Source organism: Anarrhichthys ocellatus, unplaced genomic scaffold (assembly GCF_004355925.1).
Source record: "Anarrhichthys ocellatus isolate YVR2014 unplaced genomic scaffold, GSC_Weel_1.0 scaffold1, whole genome shotgun sequence".
NCBI lineage: Eukaryota > Metazoa > Chordata > Actinopteri > Perciformes > Anarhichadidae > Anarrhichthys > Anarrhichthys ocellatus.
Window position 1 is genome coordinate 6,146,582 of NW_022280031.1, and position 22,973 is coordinate 6,169,554.

Here is a 22,973-nt window from a genome sequence, read left to right on the forward strand (position 1 = left end):
CTTATTTTTAATTAAATATCTAGCTATTTTTATTTCAAAATGTGTGATGTAAAGTGGCATTACGAAATAAAAGGGACAAAGTCCAATGATCAAAAAGCGTTAGGTTACATTGGCGGGTTTGGACTCATGACCTCAGTTAGCATACATAATAGAATGAGGACATTTACTGAGTTATAAATCATTTCTCACAGCAGGTTTAGGATGAGCTTTGTCTGTAACACCTGACTCCATCATTAACACTTGTTTTCATCTTGTTTTGTAAGCTTCTCTTCACAAAGCGTGATTACATCTTATTGTGAAAGTCGTACCGGAAGTGGTGTGTGTTGACAGTGTGTGCGCGTGTGTGTGCGTGTGTTTTGACAGAGCGCAGCAGCTTGTCTGTCAGTGAGGGCGCTGAAACACAAAACCTTTCTTGGAAATTGATTCCTGGAACTTCCGTCAGTCCAAACTGAACTGAGCTGTTTTCTGTCCTGCAGTTCACTGAACACAGAGACACTCAGTCTCACTGCACACCGCCGCCGACACACACGGATATTTTCCTCTTTATGACTACAACACATCCCAACAAGGAATATTTTTCCCTTTCTCTCCTTCGTTCGAGACTATTCGACGATGTTGAATGAGTATTTACTGTGAGAATCTGTTGTATTATTCATCGGACTGTTTTTTCAACAGTTTACCAAACTGGACGCGCTCCATGATTTTCTTTATTCAAGGTAACATTATTTTAAACGAATGACAAATATTTGTTTGTGTGTTTTCAAAGTCTGTTTTATTCTAGATTGTATGCGAGCAATATAATACGACAATAACCGTTTGACTGCAGTTTATCAATTAGATATTTTTAATTCTGTGTTGTGTGTGTTGTTGTTTTTTACTAACAGATTTTTTTTCATTTAGTCCGTATGTTTTGTAATGTAGGCTACAATAACTCAAGTACTGTACAATTCTGAGGTAAATCATTTTGAGGTATTTTACTTGAGTATTAACATTTTCTACTTCATACTTTTACTCCATAATTTACAGGAAAATATTGTACTTTTTACTCCACTGCCTTTATTTGATGACTTTAGTTACTGGTTACTTTGCAGATTCTGATCAATATTACAAAATATAATCAACAAATAAATAATTATACATTGTTATGGATAAAGGTCACACTTTATCGATCCCTTGGTGAAATTTACAAGCTACCCAGCATTAAAGTAATCAAAGTAAGGCCCACTTTTACCAGCTGCGACATTAAAGTGATGTACATTTTAATGAATTAGTAATTACAATTCAACAATAGAATATTATTCTGAAATAGGCTATTTTGCACATTTACATTTTGTACCTTAAATATGCTTTGAAGCTAATACTTTCACATTTGAAATGCATAACTTGTAATTGAGTATCTCTACACTGAGTTATTGTTAAAGTACTTCTTCCACCACTGCTGGTTGCTTGGTTTTGTGCTTTTTAGCTCATATCAATTAAAAATGTTTGCTACTTTTACTTGCGAGAGTATCAGAATACAATATCAGCTTGCACAAAAATCTCTGTTCGATACCAAACATGCAATGCTACACGTATATCAACAGGGCTCCTGTCATTCAGAAATGGTTGCCCGAGCATTGACCATTTTCCATCATGAGGAACGAGGAGCTTCATGCCGTCCCCGGCCCTCTCCTTCAACCATTGACCCAGCAGAGGACCTCCGCTGCATCACCACCACTTTCCAGTATCTACAGACTTCAGGTACACCAGCAGTCTCACTGATTTTGAATTCACGTTTTATTTAATTGAAATGCAACATCTGACTGTTTTGATTTGATTAAATATAAGTATTATTTATTTAATATGGTAAATATTTGCAGAGGGGTGATATTGTGGCACATGCTTTGCGGGGAGTATTGTGGAAATAATTGAGGAGTCAAACCTAACCCCACCACTAGTAACACCATTCATATGGCTATATTCACCAAAGCTTCATTCATGTAAAGGTAAAAAAAATAAAAACTGATATCCAAACCATCTGTCTGATCCCAGGCTGGTACTGGCGCTCCATCTCAGCGAGTGAGGCTCGGGAAGCTCTCCTACAACAGTCTGAAGGCACGTTTCTGGTGCGGGACAGCAGTCATCCTCAGTACCTGCTCGCCCTCTCAGTGAAGACCCGCTGTGGACCCACCAGCATACGCATAAACTACAGCAGGGGCTCCTTCTGGCTGGACTCCATTTCCCCCAGCCTGCCTCACCTGCAGTCCTTTCCAGATGTTGTCAGCCTGATACAGTACTACAAGGCCTCAGGCCACACGTCACAGGGCCAGGCGTCTGATGACATCCATCCCCAGACAAAGCCTGACCCTGCCAAGCACACGGCTAAGGACAGCGTAGTGCCTCTAAAGCTGGCGCACCCCCTGCACAAACCAGAGGCCTTCCCTTCTTTGCAGCACCTGACCCGCCTCACCATCAACAGACACGCAAACTGCCCCGACCAGGTGCCACTCCCAAAGCCTCTGCTGTGCTACCTGCAAGACTACCCTTTCACCATATGAGGGTCTCTGTCCCTCTGGTGCAGGACACAGAGACAGGAACCTATGAGGGTCAGTGTCACACTCCATGACCACACGCTGTGAATCTGGGACAGTTTGACACCTCAGGCAACAGCAAATGTCCCAGAGGGAGCATATCGAAATGAATGAGCTCAGTCTTACTACAGTGATACTGCTAAGTAATATTTTTTATTATTTTCATATGTCGATTTCAGCTGCTGTAAATTGAATTTATTTCTACAATGCCAATATGCGAGTTATTTCTCTTTCTCTGGGCCAGTTCCCACAAAGAAGAAGAGAGTAGGTAGGTTTTTGCATGATTCAGACCACTGGTCCCAATTGCTGGTTGCTTTGTTGTTCCTGTAGAGATATCATTTGAAATAAGTTGGATTTGTGTCTGAGGATCTCTGTTTTCTTTGCATTGGAGCTCATTATGTGGGACCTGAGGTTTGCAAAGATTTGTGCAACAAAACAATGTTTATGCACTCTTCATGAAATCAATGAAACTGATGAACCATGGCTAAGCCAGCAGTGATGCACAGGGCACAATGAAGGTCTGCACACTGTTAGGCTCCAAATACATTTTCCAAATTTATTTCTCATTTTAAGACAATGTTTCGTTCCGTAAGATCTTCCTCAGGCATGCCAACAGTGATCTCATTTACACTTTTGGGCATTATTACAGTCATCACAACATCTCTTAAATATGTCTTTTTACCCTGAATGTGCATGGCTGTCCTGATACAGCTTGTGTTTTTGTCATTATGACTCTACTTCCTTCTGCATGTCTGTATTTTATTGGACATGCTGAAATCTAATCACATTATAATTAAGAATTCAGACAGTGGAGAGTACATTGATAAGACAAGTTATTACTTATTTTGTGAGGTCATGCCGACTTACTTGACATGCAGATTGGAAGGTCAGAGGTGGGTGACAAGCAATTTTAAAATATATAATAAAACACAGTCTTACGTGTGTATTTAGTTTTTATTTTATGTGCAGAATGCTTTTCCTAAAAGATAATTTCTTACAAAATCATTACCAGCATGGACATCAAAGGCTGTGGGGGGAAAAACAGTTGTTGGCTATTTAAGGACATCTGTTTACAACTGGTTTTATTCTCAGAAGAGGAGCATATGCCTGTGAATTTATTTTGAAATAAACCTTAAGAAATGTTTCTCTTTTTTCAAAGTGTTTCATTTTTCCCTGTTGAAAGACTGTCAACTTGAACATCCAGATGAATGTGAGGCATTAGTACCGTTTTCACGGAAACACGCCCGAGATGGTTTCCACGAGGTGGAACTGAGTAGTACTGAGAAAGCCTCTTATCAGGATTAGAGAAAGAGCTGCAGTTATTAATACACTTCTCCACCAACTGAGAACAGACTCTCTCTCTCTGTCTGTCTCAATATATCTGTGTGGAACATTTAAACATTTTCAGCCTCATCAAAACACTTTTCTCATTACAATCTTTCTCCAGTTCATGAAAGCAGATTTCTGACCTGCAGTCAATATCAACCTTTGTCTAACAGAACAACAGACAGATGACAAGATCTTCAAAAAACCTGTAGTTTTTGGAAAAGTAGCAAAACAACAAGTATTGTGTACTTAAAGTATTAAATGTAAAAGTACTTATAATGCAATAGCTTCTTTCAGAGTGTTATTTTATATATATATATATATATATATATATAATTTCATTAGAATTATATGTGTGTCAATGTGTAAACAGAAATGTAATGTACCTGAGGTGGAGTTAATTTTAACCTCTTTACATAATGCTGGTAATGTAACCTATAACAAAGCAACTAATTTTATAAACTCAGTATATGTTTCATAAAATTGGAAATTGTAAAGTAACAAGGTATACCGTTAAAGTAAAGTAAAGGAAGTCTAGTAAAAAGTGCAATATTTCCCTAAAAAAATGATGAGTAGAAGTAGAAAGTAGCACAAAATGGAAATGCTCAAGTTAAGTACAAGTATTTTACATAGCTGGATTACCAAGTGGGAAAGCCCCAGGTTCACTGCATGTCAACTGGTCTGTGGTCATTTTATTAGCTGTAAATTTGTTAGGTAAATTGCACCATTGCAGCACGATATCAAGATGGGTCCTATCGGCCCTGCCTTGTAAACATGAGAGCATGCACTACTAAAGCACATCCGCTGGCATTTTAATGACAACTGTGTCCTGATTTATTACTTGATCTTGAGAATGTGTGTCCAAATCTATTTTCAAAAATCTTCATTATTTTCGCTAATAATGGCCTCTTTGATGTTGGCATTTTGAAGAGGCACATGGTGTAAATGACAAAATGAATGATGGCTGCTTTAGTTTCAGTGTCCTTGTATTGTGCATGCTGGCCCACTGTCGTGATTTATACACTGGACCTGAGCAATCATTAATGTTATTTGTAACACCTGTGCTTTTCTTAATTGTAAGTCGAAATGTCTGCTGTGAAAAAGCCTATTGTGCTTAAATGTTGCATATTCCAAAATTAATTTGTATTTCATAGAGACACTTATTTCATCAAACTACAGATTAGTAATGAATTACCATACAGGAAACCTGGGGCCATGCAGGCCTATTATACTGGGGAAAGTTGTGCACATCAACAAACACCAGATCAGGACATGTTAAAAATGTATTCCTGCACACCCACATCATCATACATCACACAAAACAAAATACAGTTACAACACCAAGCAACTATATGAGATCACAACAGAAAACTCTAATGTTGTATGCGCACATGGTGTAGCTAGTGACTTTGCTACCCACACAAACAATATGGCATTATTTAAGCTGCAACTTTACAGATTCCAACTGTATATAAGTCTTAATTACTCCATGAACAAAACACACTGAACCAGCAGAAGAAGAAGAGACTCTCTTTATACAGCCATAACCATAAATCATGTCTTAGCTTTGCTGTTTTGAGATCAAAAGTTGTATTCGAGTGCATATCAACGCTGCCAATGGCTCCTGTAATGTCTCTAGATAACTTTTCGGTTGATTCCAGCCATCTGTATTCATTTGCATGGCATGGAGGAGCATATGCACCATGGAAATAGAATAGGTCAATACAACACGATGGTCAGAGCAGTGGCCATTTTTATGTATACAGTTGCCATTGCAACTGCTGTAGCACACTAACTTCTGTATAAACTGAAACAATGTACGGCCAGTCGCGTACTCACTGAGGTGAGGTTTTGCAGTTACGACTAAAATTGAGCTGTGGAGTGGTAATGTTACGAAGCGTAGAGAGACGGAGTAAATAAGTAAAATTTAGCAACTTAATGCTACATTCACAAACTCTTGCCACACCATAGGAAAGCACATTGCTACACCAGATGAGTGACAACTTTGTTTGTCTCTTTTTCTGAAACAAGTGTAGCATTAAAGCATGGCGGAAATAGCAAGCTAGCCAACAGCTGGCTTCAGTCTGTGCTTAGGTGATGTTCACATGTTGTGATATGGTTTGCTGGAGGTTTTGGGCAGCAACTGCATCATCCCAAAAGGACATTCCCTCTAAAAGTGTACAATTTTGTTGGGCGTAAAAAATAAATCTTTGATTTATGCAGTGTTTCATCTTCATTCACATCTACCCAGTAACATACTGATGCTTACACCTCTGCTGAAATCTCACAAGTATTGCCTTTATTATAATACCAAGATTATTTAGATAGACCTTGTAGTTGTAGATATTTTCTATTTATCTTGGTCATGTCATTTTTAAGCAGGGGCCTGAGCCAGAGGCCTATACGGTACATGAATGTTATCTGGATATTGCAAATGTAATAATGCCTGGCAATGATGCTGCTGTTCTGTGTTATTGTTTTTGACAAAAAAAAAATAATAATTAAAAAATTAAATAATAATGACCAAATGTATAAATATAACCAAAATAATCAGAACAACAACAAACTATAATAAATACTGTATAACATGTATACGGTATGTTTTTTTTAATGTTTGTACAATAGTGTATTGTTATCCTCGCCCCACCCCCTCACTTCCCTCCTGTTAATCCTCCAGCAGCAGCGCAGTCAGGAGCAGCGACGGAAGCCAACAAAGCACTACTTGGAAATCAGTTGGATAGATTTTAAAACCAATCACTAGGTAAGCGTGTTATGTTTACTAGCGACGTTGATGTGCACTACCTGCTCAGTGTGATTTAATGACTATCATATCGTTGTATATATGCTGTTAACCTATATTTTCATCCGATATTCTGCTGACGCTAGCCAGATAGCTAACGGACCAATAACGTCGCTTTGACTTCCGTTATGCTAAGCTAAGCCTGGGTAGCTAGCTAGCCGGTTTGTGACTTAAAGGAAAAGGCGAGGTTTGGCCGAGTAGGTGTTACGGAAACACCAACACTGCTGTGATATTTTGTGTATAATATCATAAATATCGCACATGTATCCCGTGCTACCTTTGAATAACATTAAGATGTAGTAAACCCAGTGCACTATCCGGCTAACGCTAGCTGGTGAGCTACGGTAGCTGTCGTCAAGTCTATTGTAAACAGAACCTTCTCGGTAACTGAAATCTAGCGCACACTACGATTCACAATCGTTGGCACCAGCTAGCTAAACGTAAACTTGTAGGTTAGTTTAGTCAATGCTCTACTGTTGATGTGGGACACATTTCTCGATCCCGGGGTGGGTCAGAAACACTGGAGCGGAAATGTATGATCGTGGAAGAGAGTTCCTAGTGTGACTTTACGTTTTAAGCGTTAATCAACATAAGGGGCATGGGCTCTCGACTTGGCATGCTGTCCACGTGCCATACCATGTATATAACCTGATGTATAGCAGACTCACTATGAACAGCCGTGGTGTTGTTGCCACACAAAGCTAAATAGTTAGCCTCGGGTGTTGGTTTCAGACTGGGTTTGGCGTTATGTCAACACAGCTGAAGCTAGTGGCTGCTCATCGTCTCTCACATGCGTAGAAGTTGCGTAACTCCTGAATGCAATCAGATTTAAACACCCTGGTAGATATAGTTCTCACCTCCTAACCTCTGTTGTTTTCTGTCCCGTCTGCAGCTATGGCAGCAATCAGGAAAAAGCTGGTAATAGTGGGAGACGGAGCCTGCGGGAAGACCTGTCTGCTCATTGTGTTCAGTAAGGACCAGTTTCCAGAGGTCTACGTGCCCACGGTCTTTGAGAACTACGTTGCTGACATTGAAGTCGACAGCAAACAGGTACGAATGACTACAATTAGCAATATGTCACTTACAACACCAGCTGAGTGCTGGTTGTATTCTCTTTCCACTCCCTCTCTATTAACACACTCAATGCAATGCATCTGATTTCATAGATGAAAATATTACATTTGCACACATGCAAAATGTCTATAATTCAGTAATTATCTGTATAGTGATTAGAAAATCACTATACAGATAAAGTGTATGATAAAACAAAGGAGTGATTATGTTAGTAGTAACACTTCAAATCAATTAAAAACATGATTTTAGTTAAATCTAAAACATTTCAGCCATGAATCTGTTCAAAACAGTATTTTTGAAAACAGGATATTGGTTTGTATGCACTCGTTACGTCTGTATTACATCAAACCCATAGACCTGTAGCATCGTAAACATGGTTTGGCTTCATGTGGTCGATACGTTTCTGACTCTTCTGGCAGGTCGAGTTAGCGCTCTGGGATACAGCAGGTCAAGAAGACTACGACAGACTGCGCCCTCTCTCCTACCCAGACACTGATGTCATCCTCATGTGCTTCTCCATCGACAGCCCCGACAGTCTTGGTAAGTTCAAACAGAGAGCTGACGGTGTTGATTGTGGTACAATTTTCCTTTTTACCTGTGCATTTCCTCTAAATGCCAGCAAATGTTTTGCAAAATGATTATTTAAGGAGTAAACACAGTTCAGATGTGATGGTATCACATGTGAGTTTTTTGCCACCTTCTGTACATCACGACTGCAAACACACTTAAGACATTTATCGCATTATGAAATCTGTGAGTAACCTGCACCATGTAGCCGTGTCTACGTTCTGACCGATGTTGTCTTTTATTTAGAGAACATCCCTGAGAAGTGGACTCCTGAGGTGAAACACTTCTGCCCTAATGTTCCCATTATACTAGTGGGAAATAAAAAAGACCTGCGTAACGATGAGCACACCCGGAGGGAGCTTGCTAAAATGAAGCAGGTAAAACAGTTTAAAACACAGACAGTCTGCTAGTGGTGAATCCCTGTTCCCTAAAACTCATCCTGACTTTTTTTCCTAAAGGAACCCGTGAAACCAGAGGATGGACGGGACATGGCTAACAGGATCAGTGCCTTTGGATACATGGAGTGCTCTGCAAAAACAAAGGATGGCGTGAGGGAAGTGTTCGAGATGGCCACCAGGGCTGCACTACAGGCCAGGCGGGGAAAGAAGAGCAATAAATGTGTCCTACTGTAAACGGGGGCACGAGGACTGCTTCCTACAGGGGGAAAGAAGGAGCATTAGGTCAAACCTACCCCTAAACACACCCACACAAAAGACTGTTCTCCCCAGTTTTTACTAAAGGTGTAATGCTTTTACCTTTTTTTTGTCTTAAGCAAAAGTAGTCAGGTTCTGTCAGTATTCAATTTTGAGGTTATGGAAAATACTTTTTTTGTACTTTAACATGAGTAAATTTGCCATAATGAAACCTCCTTTATCAACATGTACTATGTAATCAAAGAGGTCAGCGAGGGGACCGGCTGTGTCATACCTGCCAACTACAGTTAAGTGCTAACGCCCCGCCTGCTGATCTGAGGAATGTTTCCACAGCCAACAAGGGTGAAGTACCTGTACACTGTGACCCATAGTCCTTTAACTATTTCAACAGACAGACGCACACATGAAGTCAAATTTTTGTTTGTGTGCTTCCTATACGGATCCTATGTGCATTATGATCACTTGCACAATATGAGACTGGAAACTCATTTTGTTAAAACGCAAATGGAAACTTAGTGTTTTGTGTAATAAATTACTTTGTAAGAATCTTGATCATTTGCATCACTTACTCGCTAAACACAGAATGACACAACTGAGTTTGTTAGGCTGCGATACGGAATAAAGGGTTCCTTTAACAAGAGTACGAACAAAACGTTTAAGTACACACGTGCATTTCAGAGTTGTGCTCAGGGTCCTGGATCAGCCTACAGTTGTAGATTAATACAAACCAATCTTTGGTTATCTCTTCAATACAGCCTGACCAACTCAGGACCTTTCAGGGCGATGGTCCTTTTTGAAACTTCAGTTCATAAAAAGATATTTACTGAGCCAGACATGTCTTATCTAACTTGTCGATCTGTGATCAGCGAATACTGTTGAGGCTCAACTTGTCTGCAGTGGTTTATTTAACATACATGTAAACAATACAAAGTTGCAGATTCTGTTCTTTGGTATTTATTTTTTTTTTTTTTTTCAAACTAAGCGCTGACATCCATCAGTTTGAAACAAATATTTTGTAAACCCCATTTACATCAATAAATATAATCCCCTCTCGGTAGAATACAATTCAACAGCACCTCAAAATGACAATGAAGTTGAATCAACACCTCTAAAACAACTGCAACAAAAGCTGAGCGCTATAACCATGAAGGTAGAGTTTACTGTGGGGCTGTGGTGTTGGACTGCATGTTTCAGCTAAGTGTACCTAATAAACTGAAAGGCCACATCGGAACATTTGTGGTCTGAAGGCGACAACAGATTCCTCTCGTGTCTGGTGGGACAACATCTGCAGTGGTTGATGTGCGATTTCTTTTTATCCAAAAACATATCTACAGAGTGATGCACACTTTAACTTCATAACACATTTATCAACGAGAAAGCAAGTGCTATGTGGTTTATAACCCCACTGGAACAAAAAAACACACGTTGCTCAATACTGTTATTTCTCTGAAGAGCTGCATCCAGGCATCAGAAGACGTGACACTCATCGTGTTAAACGTCATTCATTCTTCTTGGCTGGAAGTCGTGAGCGGGCGAGAAACACCGGCAGCAGAGCCAGTGCTCCCAGAGCCGCGGCCATTAGCGGTCGGTAAAACATCCAACCGACTCCGATGGTGAGAAGGGACAGAGAGCAAGAGACGCTCAGCGCGAAGATCTTCAGCCCCACGGACACGAGCTCTCGGAGGACAGGAACCCAATCCACTGTCGGCACACAACACAGTGTTAAGAGCGAGAGACGCAGGGAAACACATCTATGTATATGACGTACAGCAGCAGTGAGTGTTTGCTTACCCAGTGTGTAGATGATGCGCATGGTCAGCTGGATGCTGAGGAACATGAGGGCCCAGCCTGCAGCCCTGAGGCCCCACGTCTTCTTACTGTTGTACTGGAGCTCCTTCTCAAAAACCTCCTACAGAAAACAATACAACTGCATCAACTACCAGAGCCAAAGAGCAAGAGGAGAATATGTGACTCGACATATATGGTTGTGAATGTTATAACACTTCTTTTTTTTCCTCCTAAAGAAATCAAATGGACAAAAAGTAACGCATTGTCCAAGAAGCTAAATAAAATGCACTGTGACCTCTGCAGAGAGCTGCTCCGGGTACAGGATCTCCAGCGTGTCTCCTGACTTGGTTTTAAAAGGCATCAGCTGCTCCCCTCTCTGCATGGCCACAACGCTGACCTGAAAAACACATTGAGACGATTGAAGACAGCACGTGCACCGTAGAAACTAATGGTTTCAGTTGCCGCTGAAACGATCAGTTGATTATTTGATAGTCAAAAAAATTATATGCAAATATCTTAATTATTGGTGAATCGTTGCAGTAATTTTTTATGCAAAAATGTCAAACATTCCCTGGTCCTGGCTTCTCAAATATGAGGAAATGCCACTTTTCGTTATCATATGTGACAGTGGGCATCTTTGGGTTTCGTGCTTCTCATCAGGCTGATGGAAACCAAATACTAATTGTATATTTTATCCTACTCTTTATAGTATACCGTTTTTACAGGGGGGGGGGGGGATACAAGAAATCAACATACTTTGACATGGCATATGACATTTTATAGACCAAAAAAAAAAGTGTTCGTTACAGACACATTTTCAATATTCCCAAAAATTGTACTTGCGTTACAATTAGGGTGACAACAAATGATTATTTTCCTTATTGATTAAACTCTTCATTATTCTTTGATTCATTATTTAAATTGTCAGGAGCCTAAAGGGACATCTTATATTTGTGTGATTGCATTTACAACCATATGAAACAGATAATGCAACAAATCCTCTAATTTCAGAAGCTAGGACCAGTGAACGTTTGCTAAATTACTTAAACGATTAATCTATTATCCAAATGAATGTTGCTTGATTTTCTTTTGATCAACTAGTCCATTTCGTTAAAATGTTCAGGTCACTTATCAAAGATATTGATGCATGTGATAAACACCAACATGTTGGCATTACATGGTCAGGACACAGTGGGAGTGCTGCAGTGAATACTTAAAGTCAGTGATCCACAGATACGGCAACATGAGTGAACTAATATGGGAACTGGTCATTTGCAGCACTCACCGTTTGAGCCTGGCCGAGGGGAGACGCCTCCCCACTCAGTCCAGCAAAGGAGAATCTCACACGCACATCCCCAACCTGAAAAAAAAACAACCAAATACAGAATAATATTCAATAAACACTGCACTAATTTAGCATACATAACTAGAACCCAGAATTTAATGTATATGGGAGAAGTTCCCATCATAATGCTCACCTCCGGCCTACGCGGGTTTTGCGTGTGATAGAAATAGTCGTCATCAACACTGAGAAAAGGAGCCAAATTAAAGGTAGAAATATCCCTGAGGCTCAGCGTCTGGAAGTCATTTATCTGCTCCACGAGGCCTGAGAAGGAACAGTTGACTAAATGAAACGGTGCGACACACAACATCGTATCTGTGTCAAGTCTGCATGTCGTCGTCAGTAAAGATACCTTTAGACAGACTGAAAGGTCCGACTCCGACTTCAGGAGCCACGACGGTGACACTCTCAACCGACATGGCACTAAGATTAAATTAAAGATTAACTAGACATAAACAAACACACAACAAATGATATTTTGAATGCCAAAGAAACTAATAGACCCATCTTTAAAAACATTTGAATACCTTGGGTTCTGGTGACCAATTTCCTTATCAAAATTACGACTGTTGACCAACTCTGATTTCCACTCCGTGTCTAAAGAAAAGGAACCATAGAGCTTCAGTTCACATCGCACATCTAAACAGCTTCACCCAGAGTCCAGCGCACCATGTTGTTCCCAGACACCAAGAAGAACAACTCACTGTAGGTGTACGTCGTCTCAGTTTTGGTCTCACCGTCCTCTTGGTAGTCCCTGAAATGAGTCACACAGTCAAACTCACCTCGGGGTGCATCATGCTCTGTATACCAGGCAACATTTCTACACATGGCCCCACCCTAACAGTTGACATAGGCTCACAACAGACTTACTTGCTCTCCCGGTACTCCACCCACTGATACATCTCCACCTGCCTCTTCAGCTTCACTGCCTGCACCGCAACTCTGTAGTTGGGGTCATGGAGGGGCTACACAGACACGGGTGCAGAGGATTCATCACCTCAAGTCACACTTATTTCACTAATCGCTCTAACTTAGGAACATAGCTAAACAGAATAAAACAAACATGGTCAAAAACAAATAGTTAAAAATGAAATACATTGTTGCGGTGTGGTTGGAGAGAGAAGATTGACAAAGCAGAGAGTACAGTGTACCTGTGAGGTGCGCAGCTGAGAGGACAGGTGAACTAAACGGTTGTTGTTCTGCAGGTCAAGGCTGGAGAACGGCCTCAACGACACGACCTGAGAAAGACCCTCATTCAGGGAAGAGGCTGTTTGCAGAGCCCGTCCCTGAGATCAGAAACAGAGAGTTAGTCTGCTATTACATTATTATGCAACATAGCGCAACCATTAGACTTTAATAGTGTGTATTGTGGCTTTGATGTGATTACATAAATGCAGATTCCTCCCCCCCCCCCCGCTGTGTGCGTATTTCTTACCTCGTTGGTAAAAAGAAGATAGATCGAGAGGAAAAACAGTCCGACACCAACAACTGTTCCTCCTGCAGTTTCACCTAATCGCTCCAGGAATCCAGGGTTGGACTTAACAGATACACGCTTGTGTTGATTTGGGTCTGGAAACTGAGACAAACAAGAACAACTCGGGTTGAGCTCAAAATCCAGAAGAAAGATGGAGGACAATGCCGACTTTGAGGGGAACATATAATTCATTAAATTCTCAATATTATAAATTGTGGGTTCATGTATTGCTTTTCTCACCTGATTAATAACTCAGTCAGTATGGTGAGGCCAAACTGGCTGCATCAATTCAAACTTTTAAGATTTTTTTGTTTAGATGTGGTCGTCTTTTGCTATTGTATGTTTAAAAGCTTTTACTTTAACGTCTTGGAACATTTCATCTGTACATTACTACAATGAATGAGGTCATCTTCTTTGCACATTTGTGACAGATTCATTTTATCAAATACATTTATCACAACAATAACATTAGACTAAAAAGGTAGTCCACCATGACGTTACCAGACTAAAAAGGTAGTCCACCATGACGTTACCGGACTGAAGGTAGTCCACCATAACGTTACCAGACTGAAGGTAGTCCACCATAACGTTACCGGACTGAAGGTAGTCCACCATAACGTTACCGGACTGAAGGTAGTCCACTAACGTTACTGAGTGTCTCACGTCACAGAGCTAGACGTTAACGGACACGCCTCTTTCGTGCTGTGCTCATTTTACTCAGTGATTAGAAAACGAGTCGAATTACTGTCACAACTTGTTGTTAAATGCTATAAAAGCAAGACATTAAACAATCTGGGGTGCTAATGCTACGTAAATAATCGACTAATGCTAACGCGAGCTAGTTAGTTAAATTAATTAACCGCTGAACTTGAACGATAAGGTTAACTAATAAGAATGCGGTAGTTAATGCGCTAAGGACGCGGTGACGCTGATTGCAGGAACAGTTAACGTTATTGTTTATCACTTAAAACTAACCCACTTACTGTCTGTGCCGAAGACATTACTCTGACTTCTTCACCGCCGCAGTCAAACAGTAATATCAGCTAAAGTTGGAGCTTACAAAGACGCCCAGCGATTGCAAGTTGAAACATCCACAGTACACGAGAGAGTGACATTAATGCACTTTGATTTATACCCGGGCGTACACCGGAATCCTCCTGGGGAGGCGGAGTCGGAGTTATATATCAGAAGTATTTCCCACCATGCCGTCCGAGTGCCACGGCGTATTTTACAAGCACAACCCCAAAGAGTCTTTTTCCAACCCAGACGTCTCCGTCTCAAAGAATTATGGGTAACTGAGTCTTTTGTAGTAGCTGAGCCTGAGCTTTTTACTGCTGTAACTTCTTCAGAAATGTCGTTTGCTATGTAATTTAAATTATTTTGTTTTCGTTATTGTTGTTGTTGAGAGTTAATGTATTTTAAAATCCAGAATTTAAACCTTGTTGGAACGTTAAACAATCATACGACATCTGATTTTCTGTATGTGTGTTGGTCTCAGTAGTGTTGGACTTAGTATTACTTACATACAGTACAAATTTGATGTAAGTTTTATACTATGGTACCCAGTGATAATTACCGTAGTATAGTATTCAGGTACAATTTTGAGGTAGGCCTACTTGTATTTTACTTGAGTTTTTCCACATTATGGTAGTTTTAATACTCCACTCACGAGAGCAATATTGTACTTTTTACTTTACTCATATGACAGCTATAGATACTTTACAGGTTAAGATTTGATATAGAAATACATGCAATATGCTTATAAAATACAATACATTGTTAAAAATTAAAACAGCGGGGGCTTCTTTTAGCATTTCTGATGTCTATAAGTTCTACCAAAGAAACCTTTCCCCTCTTAACCTCTCACATGGTTTCATTTCAATAGTATTAGGTAAAAATACCTGATATTTCACAAAAAAAGTTAATATCAGAGAAACAAATGAACACATACTTTATTTTTTATTATTTCATCTCTCATTAATCATCTCACGACCACTCTGATTTATCTGGACATAACTACCTAACTTTATAAAGTAGTTAAAATTAGCAGTCAAATTACACATTGTTGCATCAGCATCAACAATCTGCTAATATCATACATATATATATATATATATACTGTATATATCAGTCACAGGGAACATTTACTGCAGAACAAATATATTTACTTTGATACTTAAAGTATATGTTGCTGATAATAGTTCTGTACCTTTACTTAAGTAGATTTTTTTATGACAAATCTGAATAATTTGTCCACCACTGATGACACCATCTTCATTTAATACCTCAATCTGCAATGACTGGAAAACCCCACCTCTTACAGACAATCAGACACATATACACACACACACACACACACACACACACACACACACACACACACACACACACACACACACATATAGCACAGACGTGGCAGTCTTAAGAGGATTATTGCAAAGGGGAACACAAAGAAATTTGTGTCACTTTTAATCATCGCATCTGAATACAGAAATGCACACAGACACATTCATAATACTGCAACAGGCTACACTCTGGCTACACCTGGGACTCAGTGAGGCAGAGAGAAACAGGTGGAGAGACTGTTGGGATGGAGGAATATGATATTATTGTGCTTGGAACTGGACTTAAGGTAAGAAAACTTGTATTCATTGTAAAATAAGTAGTCTAATGTATAAGGAAAATTACACGCGTCATTACCTACATTACTATTAACATTTTGTACTAAGAATCTAAAGAATGACCTTTTCTTTCCCGTGTTTCCTGAACTAATTTGAATCTTAAATACTTCATAGGATGAGTGGTGGTTAAGTTTGCTCATGAGTAAAATGGTCACACTTGTACTTGGACTAAATGGATTTACACCAATTATATGATGTCATTATGCTAGTCTAGATCTACAGATGCACAGTGTGTCACAAACTGCTTCACTGTCTCTCTCAGGAATGTATCCTGTCTGGTTTAATGTCTCAAAGTGGGAAAAAGGTTCTTCACATTGACAAGAATCCTTACTATGGAGGAGAGAGTGCATCCATTTCTCACCTTGAGGAGGTGTGTTCACAAACATCAGCCAACATCCTCCACTTGACAAAGCTGCTGCTACGTCGCTCGTTTGTCGTGTTTAATATTCTCCTGCATTTACAGCTGTTCAAGAAGTTTAAGGTTCCAGGACCTGCTAAGTCTATGGACCGTGGAAAAGAGTGGAACATCGACCTTATCCCCAAATTTTTTCTTGCCAATGGTGAGAGCAAAGTGCATGTGAACTTGTGATTTTTGTAGTACAAATGTGTGCACTGTCGTTTTCTGTATCCTCTGCTGTGTCTTTGCATCAGGTGAGCTGGTGAAAATCTTGGTGCACACTGAGGTTACTCGATATCTGGACTTCAAAGTTGTTGAAGGCAGTTATGTATACAAAGCAGGCAAAGTGCACAAAGTCCCCGGCACAGAGGAAGATGCCATGCATGCTTCAGGTGATAAACCTGAAGAATGATTAATGCACAATAATTAAATATAACTAACTTTGATGGCGTTCAATAAAATATTTCTGTTTTAGATCTGATGGGTATGTTTGACAAGAGACGGTTCAGGAAGCTGCTGCTCTTTGCCCTGAACTTTGACGTGAGAAACCCTCGGACCTGCCAGGACGTGGATCCTAACAAAATGACCACACGGGACCTTTTCTGCCGCTTTGACCTGGGACTAGATGTTGTGGAGTTCATAGGTCATGCCATTGCATTACACAGCAGTGAGAGGTCAGTCACAAGCATAAACCAGAACAAAAAAAAACAATGTTAAATCCTTTCTGGTTTGGTTTACTGTCTCCTGGTGACCCTGCAGTTACCTGGACCAGCCGTGTGGAGAAACCATCAGACGGATCAGGCTGTACTGTGAGTCTCTGTCCCGCCACAACACCAGTCCATACCTCTACCCTGTGTACGGGCTGGGCGAACTACCACAGGGATTTGCCAGGTTACAAAATAATCAATCAGATTTCTCCCTGAATACTTACAGAAACAAGTTCCAGTTTGTCTTCTCATTACATTCAGTGCAGTGCGATCAACATCAAGTAGGAAACATGGTGTGGGATTCTGCATAGTTGCAACAGAGAATGTAGTCACTATGGATCATGTCCGGTTCATATTAACCAACCTGAATCTGTGCGTTTCAGACTGAGTGCAGAGTACGGAGGAACTTTCCTCTTGAACAGAACAGTGGATGAGCTTGTGATGGACAGTGGCAAAGTGAAAGCTGTGAAGTCTGAGGGGAAGGCAAGTGTGTGTTCCTGTGGAGGATAGAGAAGTTGGGATGTTTGGAGAAAATGTCCTGTAGCCCAATTGTGCACTGAGTGGTTTTGTCTTTTGGTCTTTTTAACAGCTGTTCCACTGTAAACAGCTCATCTGTGACCCCAGCTACGTTCCTAATCGAGTGAGGAAAGTGGGGCGTGTGATAAGAGTCATCTGTTTATTAAATCATCCAGTTAAAAACACCCACGACGCTCACTCCTGTCAGATCATCATCCCTCAAACTCAACTCAACAGGAAATCTGGTATTTTGTCTATTTTTCTCTCTGCTAAAGCATGAGAAATAAATCATGTCTTCACGTACATGTGTGTTGCAGTCCACATATTTTTGTAAATGAATGATTTATGTTCAACTTTGTCCATGCAGACATTTACATATCTGTAGTGTCCTATGTCCACAATGTGGCCTCAGACGGGATGTACATCGCCACAGTGAGCACGACTGCAGAAACCAGCAACCCAGAGAAGGAAGTTCAGCCAGGGCTAGAGCTTCTCGAGCCCGTCATGCAAAAGTTAGTGACACATTTCAATCTTTAATGTCACTGTTTATTTCATTTACATTTTAAACAACATTTAATTGATGTTATTTCCTGTCACCACCCTGAATCTAGATTTGTTTCAGTCAGCAACATGGCAGTTCCCAATGAAGATGGAAAAAAGAGTCAGGTAAGAAGGAGATTTCTTTGCAAAAGAAATACAAAATGAAATGGTGTGAAGTGTGTCCAGTACTGGTTCAATGACGTCTCCTCACTCCTCTGTCTTCATTAGATATTTGTGTCCCGCTCATATGATGCAATAAACCACTTTGAGGCTGATTGTGAGGACATCAAAGACATGTACCGCCGGATTACAGGAGCAGAGCTCAGCTTCGGAGGATCACAGAGACACCAGTCTCACAACTCTGATGATGACTGAGAGAGACTTTCAACATCAGGACCAAATAATGCAACAGCTGGGAGGCTATAATCACAGTATGGATGGTTATCCCAGCTGTAATGCATTGGGTGTGTTATGTAGCATGTAGCGTGAATTGTGAGTATACTGTGTAAATGTTTGGTGTCAATTTGGAAAAACGTATTTTTCTTTTGTCCTTTTAAGTTTCAATCATCTGCATTTGCAGTGGTTTGGTATGAGACAGGGATGCTCTCTTCCAACCAATACAACTTTTTTTGCTACTAAGTAAAATCCTGAATCAGAATAATGATAATTCCTCTTATATTCGTCCATAAGTCCATTTTTGATAGACACATCAGCTGAAACTGACTATGATTATTACTTTATCTTGTAAAGACAGCTTCATTTTCAATACTCAATTATTAACTTGTCAATGTATTTACCTATTAAGAAACAGCATGTATCTAACTGGAGCCAGTTTGACTGGAATTATTGTATTCCTTTAATCAGCGCCACAATTTCTCAGCAGTAGCAGGTGAAAGTAATGAACGACGGGGATTTAAATATTTCAGACTGGCGCTGGGCATGTGGCACAGAGACAGATGATTAAGAGATGAATCCCAGTGATGTGGAGGGGATTTGTGGATTCTCTTATCTATGGGAGCTTATGTGTGAGAAGGACAAAGCCACTGAATGTTGTCGTGTGCTGCCCACAGGCAGCTTGTAAGTGGCAGCAATGCTGGAGGGTGGACAGACGCACAGAGAAAAGAGGCTTATCCAAACGAACGACAGTCACCACCAACACCTCGGGCAGAGGGCTGGAACATATACACAAAGAATTTTTACTTCTTTTATGTTTTTAACATATAATCACTTGTATCTACTGCACAGACAACAGCGACTCTTTCTTGTGTCTTTTAAAATAATAAATATTCCGTATTCATGACACTTGAGCACAGTTTGTTGCATGTAAAGCCTTTAAATATATATTTAATACACATAACACAGTATTTTTATATAGGAACCGTATTTACAGTGATCTAAGCCAGCTCACTGCTCAGATCCCTGAGTGGCGGCAGCTGCATTTAACATCTTCGTCTACAAAAAATAACAGTTGTGACCAAAATATAGTGATTCTTCAGAGCCGTATGTCACGGAGTTTGTTCCTTTGGAAGCTTCGTGAAGAAGGAGAATAACCATCTCACAGGCCTGGGATCACCTCCATCTGCAGAAATCAGTCCTGGTGTAGTTTCTGTTGACATGGCAACACTTATTCCTGGCTCACCTCCAGCGCCGTGCTGACGGGCGGAGGGATCAGACCAGCAGCCACCACCCTTCGCTCACTGGCCAGGAAGTTGAAGGTTGCACATGCATTTGGCTGCAAAACAGCAGCGATGAAAAGGGAAGACAGAACGGTAGATTAGGGCAGCTCGATTAGTTTTTGTTGTTGGAAGACTTTCATGCTGTCAGGAAGAATATAAGCACTTTAATGAGACACTGAGCAAACGTTACCGTGTCCTGCACCTCCACAGCGATGCCTTTACGTTTGAGCAGAGCCAGAACTGAGGGCTTAATTCTTTGAACACGTGCACCTGTGCCCAGCACGAGAATCTCTGTAGAACAGCAAGAAAATAAGTCAAATTACAGCCGGACTTTTTTTTGGTTAAATTCAAAATATGAATAACTGCATGAAAATTAACTTAAATGGGGGCATTGGACCAACATGTTAACCAGCACTTTTCACCACCATCATCAAAACACCAACTGAGTGAAAATCTTTTGGAAGAATGCTGTTCATCACACTTTGGTATCTGTACATCGGTGTGCTTTTATTTTTTTTTACCTATTCTTGGTTCAAGCATGTGGAAAAGTGAGACACTTTCTTCTGTGATGTCTTCAAAACTGCCAACCTGCAGAGAGAGAGAGAGAGAGAGATTTAAAACAATAAACACAGATAGTGTTTAGATTTAGTGTAGTAGATTAAGTATGATACAAAGCAATACACAACACAACAAACTATGAACTGTGAAGCTACTTTGGATATTGATCTCACATTCCACTGGAGGATAGCAGGAGGCAGTACGGCACAGGGCCCAAACACTTTGTTGCCGTCGATGTTGAATCCTCTGGAACTGTAGCTGTGGATCATCACCCCGCTGCCCGGCTCCTTCTGCATGACGGACACCGAGGTCCGTTGGTACATTTCATCATCGCTGGGTCCCAATCTATGTCCACGGCACAGAAATGGGCTGCAACAAAAGACAGGTAAACTAATTACAACCAATGCCATATTAAGTACAAAAAACTGGTCATTTCTATTATTTATTGTGAGTATTAATAGTGCAAAGAGTGCTTGTGGCATGAAACAGTCTCTGTAGTTATGTATTTATTGCACTGGTCTTATCTCTATACATTCTCCATCACTTAACATTCCACAAAAAAAGAGGCTGCACTCCAGAACTTTTGCCATGTGGCCCAGTTTCAAAGCCAAAGAATCCAATGCCAACCTACTGACAGAGATGGCGGCCAAACGCTTTAGGCCTGTTCCTGCAGAAAAGAGGCAGCCAAGAAACAAACAATGCTGCTCGTCTAAAGAGCTGCAGCTAATTTTGGCCTATTCTTACACTTTTGCTTGCTGACTGTTACAGAAATCTGGGCTCAACAACTTTTTGTTTCTGAGATGTGATGCGCTGCACTTTCTTGTGAACTGCTGCCTCGCCAGCTGGTTTGTAAAGCAGCTAAGCAGAGGACTCCTGGAAACTGAATGTAACTAATGAGATACTGTCTGGTGTGCAAATGAGCTTGATGCTTGAAGGGAATCGTGGAGTTGTAATGAAAGGGGAAAAAAGCACAAACGTAAAAAAAAAAAAAAAAACCTCCACATCGGAGATGTCAGAATCAGCACACTGCTCCCTCAACACGTCTTATCTCAAAATGATACGTATGTAATCTGCAACAGACGACCAACCTGATTTTAAATGATGTCTCGGTTATTGCACTGTGGTTATTGTAATGCCCCATTCACCTAGTTAAATTCCTTGCATGTGTAAAGTACTTGGCAATAAACAGTTCTGATTCTGAATCAGATATGCATCTTATCAAAACAATGCAGCAATCAATAACAGGAAGCAACAACTGGAATGCAAAACTAAATGCTAACAAAATAATAAAAATATAGCAGATTGTATGTTTCTGTTATTTTCTCTCTCTCTCTCTCTCTCTCTCTCTCTCTCTCTCTCTCTCTCTCTTTCAGGTGCTCTCTCTGACTGTTTATCATCATTGTTTTGCACCTTAAATGTTGACAGCTGTGACCAATGAACACACACACACTGTATGCCTACTCACAAATGTCTGTCATGTTTTGACTAAATGATGAATCAATTAATGAAAAAGATATGATGATAATGATAAATGATAAATCTATAGTTAAAATGATGCTTAGATAGATGGATGGACTACTTTATCTCAACCCGGGGGTGAATTCTCATGTCACAGAAGGAACCACACTGGTTCCTTCTGTGGATGCAGTCTAAGGTTCCAACTGTATTGGTGAACACACAGGAAGTCAAGAGAAGAATGCTCCCATGACATAATATGATCTACATTGTAAAAGAACATGCGATACTGATTGTATTAATGATATATTTCTAATTGTGGGAATAATGCAACACAAGATATGTCTCTAGAGCAGCATTGCCTCCTTTGAATACAAATTATATTCGAGCATGTGAGACTCCTGTGATAGTGGAATTATTTCATGACCATAACTTCTTAATGTCCTCGTCTCCACACAGAGGTGAGGAAAGACAAAAGGGAGACAGTTGCTTAAGCGACCCCACATGGTTGAAATCTTCAGTTTAAATGAATCACAAGACTTGAATTGATAAACTACCACACCTTGAGAAAGCGGGTCCTGCTCTGCACGAGAAGAGAAACCTCTGTGTTGATCTCTGCAGGAGGAATCTGGTACACACCGCACTGGCCATGTTGACAGAGTTCACCAACCGGCAGCGGAGACACTGGCGGGGGACAAAGTTCTGTGTAACACCAGCCGCTGGCTTCCGGTGTCGTGTAACGCTAAATCGAACATGTTTTATTTCAGGTTCAACACGCTTTACGTACTGGTCATTTACTGTTGAATGACTTGTCTTCACCATGGATGTGTGCAACTCTAGACTCTATTT

At 40.4% G+C, this 22,973-nt stretch overlaps 5 protein-coding genes across 8 annotated transcripts; 3 read left to right on the forward strand and 2 right to left on the reverse strand.

Moving 5' to 3' along the window:
• The first annotated feature begins 511 nt into the window (after window positions 1–511).
• On the forward strand, window positions 512–3,695 carry LOC116400781 (cytokine-inducible SH2-containing protein-like). Of its 2 annotated transcripts, XM_031878935.1 has the most exons (3): window positions 512–716; window positions 1,584–1,740; window positions 2,032–3,695. In XM_031878935.1, exons 2-3 carry the CDS (start codon window positions 1,602–1,604, stop codon window positions 2,535–2,537), a joined length of 645 nt encoding a protein of 214 aa, XP_031734795.1. In that variant the 5' UTR covers window positions 512–716; window positions 1,584–1,601; the 3' UTR covers window positions 2,538–3,695. The 2 variants fall into 2 exon arrangements, with proteins under 2 accessions (XP_031734795.1, XP_031734718.1); XM_031878858.1 differs by lacking the exon at window positions 512–716 and having other exon boundaries at window positions 729–1,740.
• Window positions 3,696–6,565: 2,870 nt separating this feature from the next.
• On the forward strand, window positions 6,566–9,542 carry LOC116401052 (rho-related GTP-binding protein RhoA-B). Its single transcript, XM_031879296.1, has 5 exons — window positions 6,566–6,657; window positions 7,589–7,746; window positions 8,190–8,310; window positions 8,584–8,714; window positions 8,796–9,542. The coding sequence occupies exons 2-5, from the start codon at window positions 7,591–7,593 to the stop codon at window positions 8,967–8,969; spliced, it is 582 nt and encodes a 193-aa protein (XP_031735156.1). The 5' UTR covers window positions 6,566–6,657; window positions 7,589–7,590; the 3' UTR covers window positions 8,970–9,542.
• Window positions 9,543–9,859: 317 nt separating this feature from the next.
• Window positions 9,860–14,728, reverse strand: tmem43 (transmembrane protein 43). Of its 2 annotated transcripts, none has more exons than XM_031876643.1 (12): window positions 14,578–14,728; window positions 13,556–13,696; window positions 13,272–13,406; window positions 12,991–13,085; window positions 12,825–12,874; window positions 12,648–12,717; window positions 12,473–12,543; window positions 12,257–12,384; window positions 12,064–12,138; window positions 11,074–11,175; window positions 10,782–10,899; window positions 9,860–10,691 (listed from the first exon to the last, which is right to left on the reverse strand). In XM_031876643.1, the coding sequence occupies exons 1-12, from the start codon at window positions 14,593–14,595 to the stop codon at window positions 10,489–10,491; spliced, it is 1,206 nt and encodes a 401-aa protein (XP_031732503.1). In that variant the 5' UTR covers window positions 14,596–14,728; the 3' UTR covers window positions 9,860–10,488. The 2 variants fall into 2 exon arrangements, with proteins under 2 accessions (XP_031732503.1, XP_031732419.1); XM_031876559.1 differs by lacking the exon at window positions 14,578–14,728 and adding an exon at window positions 14,096–14,366.
• Window positions 13,990–19,190, forward strand: LOC116399275 (rab GDP dissociation inhibitor beta). Of its 2 annotated transcripts, XM_031876432.1 has the most exons (12): window positions 13,990–13,998; window positions 16,191–16,226; window positions 16,538–16,645; window positions 16,739–16,835; window positions 16,927–17,064; window positions 17,148–17,346; window positions 17,432–17,563; window positions 17,763–17,862; window positions 17,969–18,140; window positions 18,263–18,407; window positions 18,507–18,561; window positions 18,664–19,190. In XM_031876432.1, exons 1-12 carry the CDS (start codon window positions 13,990–13,992, stop codon window positions 18,808–18,810), a joined length of 1,338 nt encoding a protein of 445 aa, XP_031732292.1. In that variant the 3' UTR covers window positions 18,811–19,190. The 2 variants fall into 2 exon arrangements, with proteins under 2 accessions (XP_031732292.1, XP_031732211.1); XM_031876351.1 differs by lacking the exon at window positions 13,990–13,998 and having other exon boundaries at window positions 16,181–16,226.
• ndufaf3 (NADH:ubiquinone oxidoreductase complex assembly factor) lies at window positions 18,565–22,808 on the reverse strand. Its single transcript, XM_031879535.1, has 5 exons — window positions 22,687–22,808; window positions 20,843–21,038; window positions 20,633–20,699; window positions 20,302–20,402; window positions 18,565–20,167 (listed from the first exon to the last, which is right to left on the reverse strand). The coding sequence occupies exons 1-5, from the start codon at window positions 22,773–22,775 to the stop codon at window positions 20,060–20,062; spliced, it is 561 nt and encodes a 186-aa protein (XP_031735395.1). The 5' UTR covers window positions 22,776–22,808; the 3' UTR covers window positions 18,565–20,059.
• Window positions 22,809–22,973: the final 165 nt, after the last annotated feature.

Coding starts and splice junctions, on each gene's coding strand:
- LOC116400781 (XM_031878858.1), top strand. CDS start 1,482: ATGTTTGCTACTTTTACTTGCGAGAGTATCAGAATACAATATCAGCTT. Junction 1,741..2,031: donor CCAGTATCTACAGACTTCAG/GTACACCAGCAG, acceptor GTCTGATCCCAG/GCTGGTACTGGCGCTCCATC.
- LOC116401052 (XM_031879296.1), top strand. CDS start 7,591: ATGGCAGCAATCAGGAAAAAGCTGGTAATAGTGGGAGACGGAGCCTGC. Junction 7,747..8,189: donor TTGAAGTCGACAGCAAACAG/GTACGAATGACT, acceptor CTCTTCTGGCAG/GTCGAGTTAGCGCTCTGGGA. Junction 8,715..8,795: donor AGCTTGCTAAAATGAAGCAG/GTAAAACAGTTT, acceptor TTTTTCCTAAAG/GAACCCGTGAAACCAGAGGA.
- LOC116399275 (XM_031876432.1), top strand. Junction 17,564..17,762: donor CTACCACAGGGATTTGCCAG/GTTACAAAATAA, acceptor TGTGCGTTTCAG/ACTGAGTGCAGAGTACGGAG. Junction 18,562..18,663: donor AAGATGGAAAAAAGAGTCAG/GTAAGAAGGAGA, acceptor TGTCTTCATTAG/ATATTTGTGTCCCGCTCATA.
- tmem43 (XM_031876559.1), bottom strand. CDS start 14,209: ATGGTGGACTACCTTCAGTCCGGTAACGTTATGGTGGACTACCTTCAG. Junction 13,086..13,271: donor CTCAGCTGCGCACCTCACAG/GTACACTGTACT, acceptor GTGTCTGTGTAG/CCCCTCCATGACCCCAACTA. Junction 12,875..12,990: donor GTGGAGTACCGGGAGAGCAA/GTAAGTCTGTTG, acceptor GACTCATTTCAG/GGACTACCAAGAGGACGGTG.
- ndufaf3 (XM_031879535.1), bottom strand. CDS start 22,775: ATGGCCAGTGCGGTGTGTACCAGATTCCTCCTGCAGAGATCAACACAG. Junction 21,039..22,686: donor GCAGGACCCGCTTTCTCAAG/GTGTGGTAGTTT, acceptor CTTTTGTTGCAG/CCCATTTCTGTGCCGTGGAC. Junction 20,403..20,632: donor CATGCTTGAACCAAGAATAG/GTAAAAAAAAAT, acceptor GCTGTTCTACAG/AGATTCTCGTGCTGGGCACA.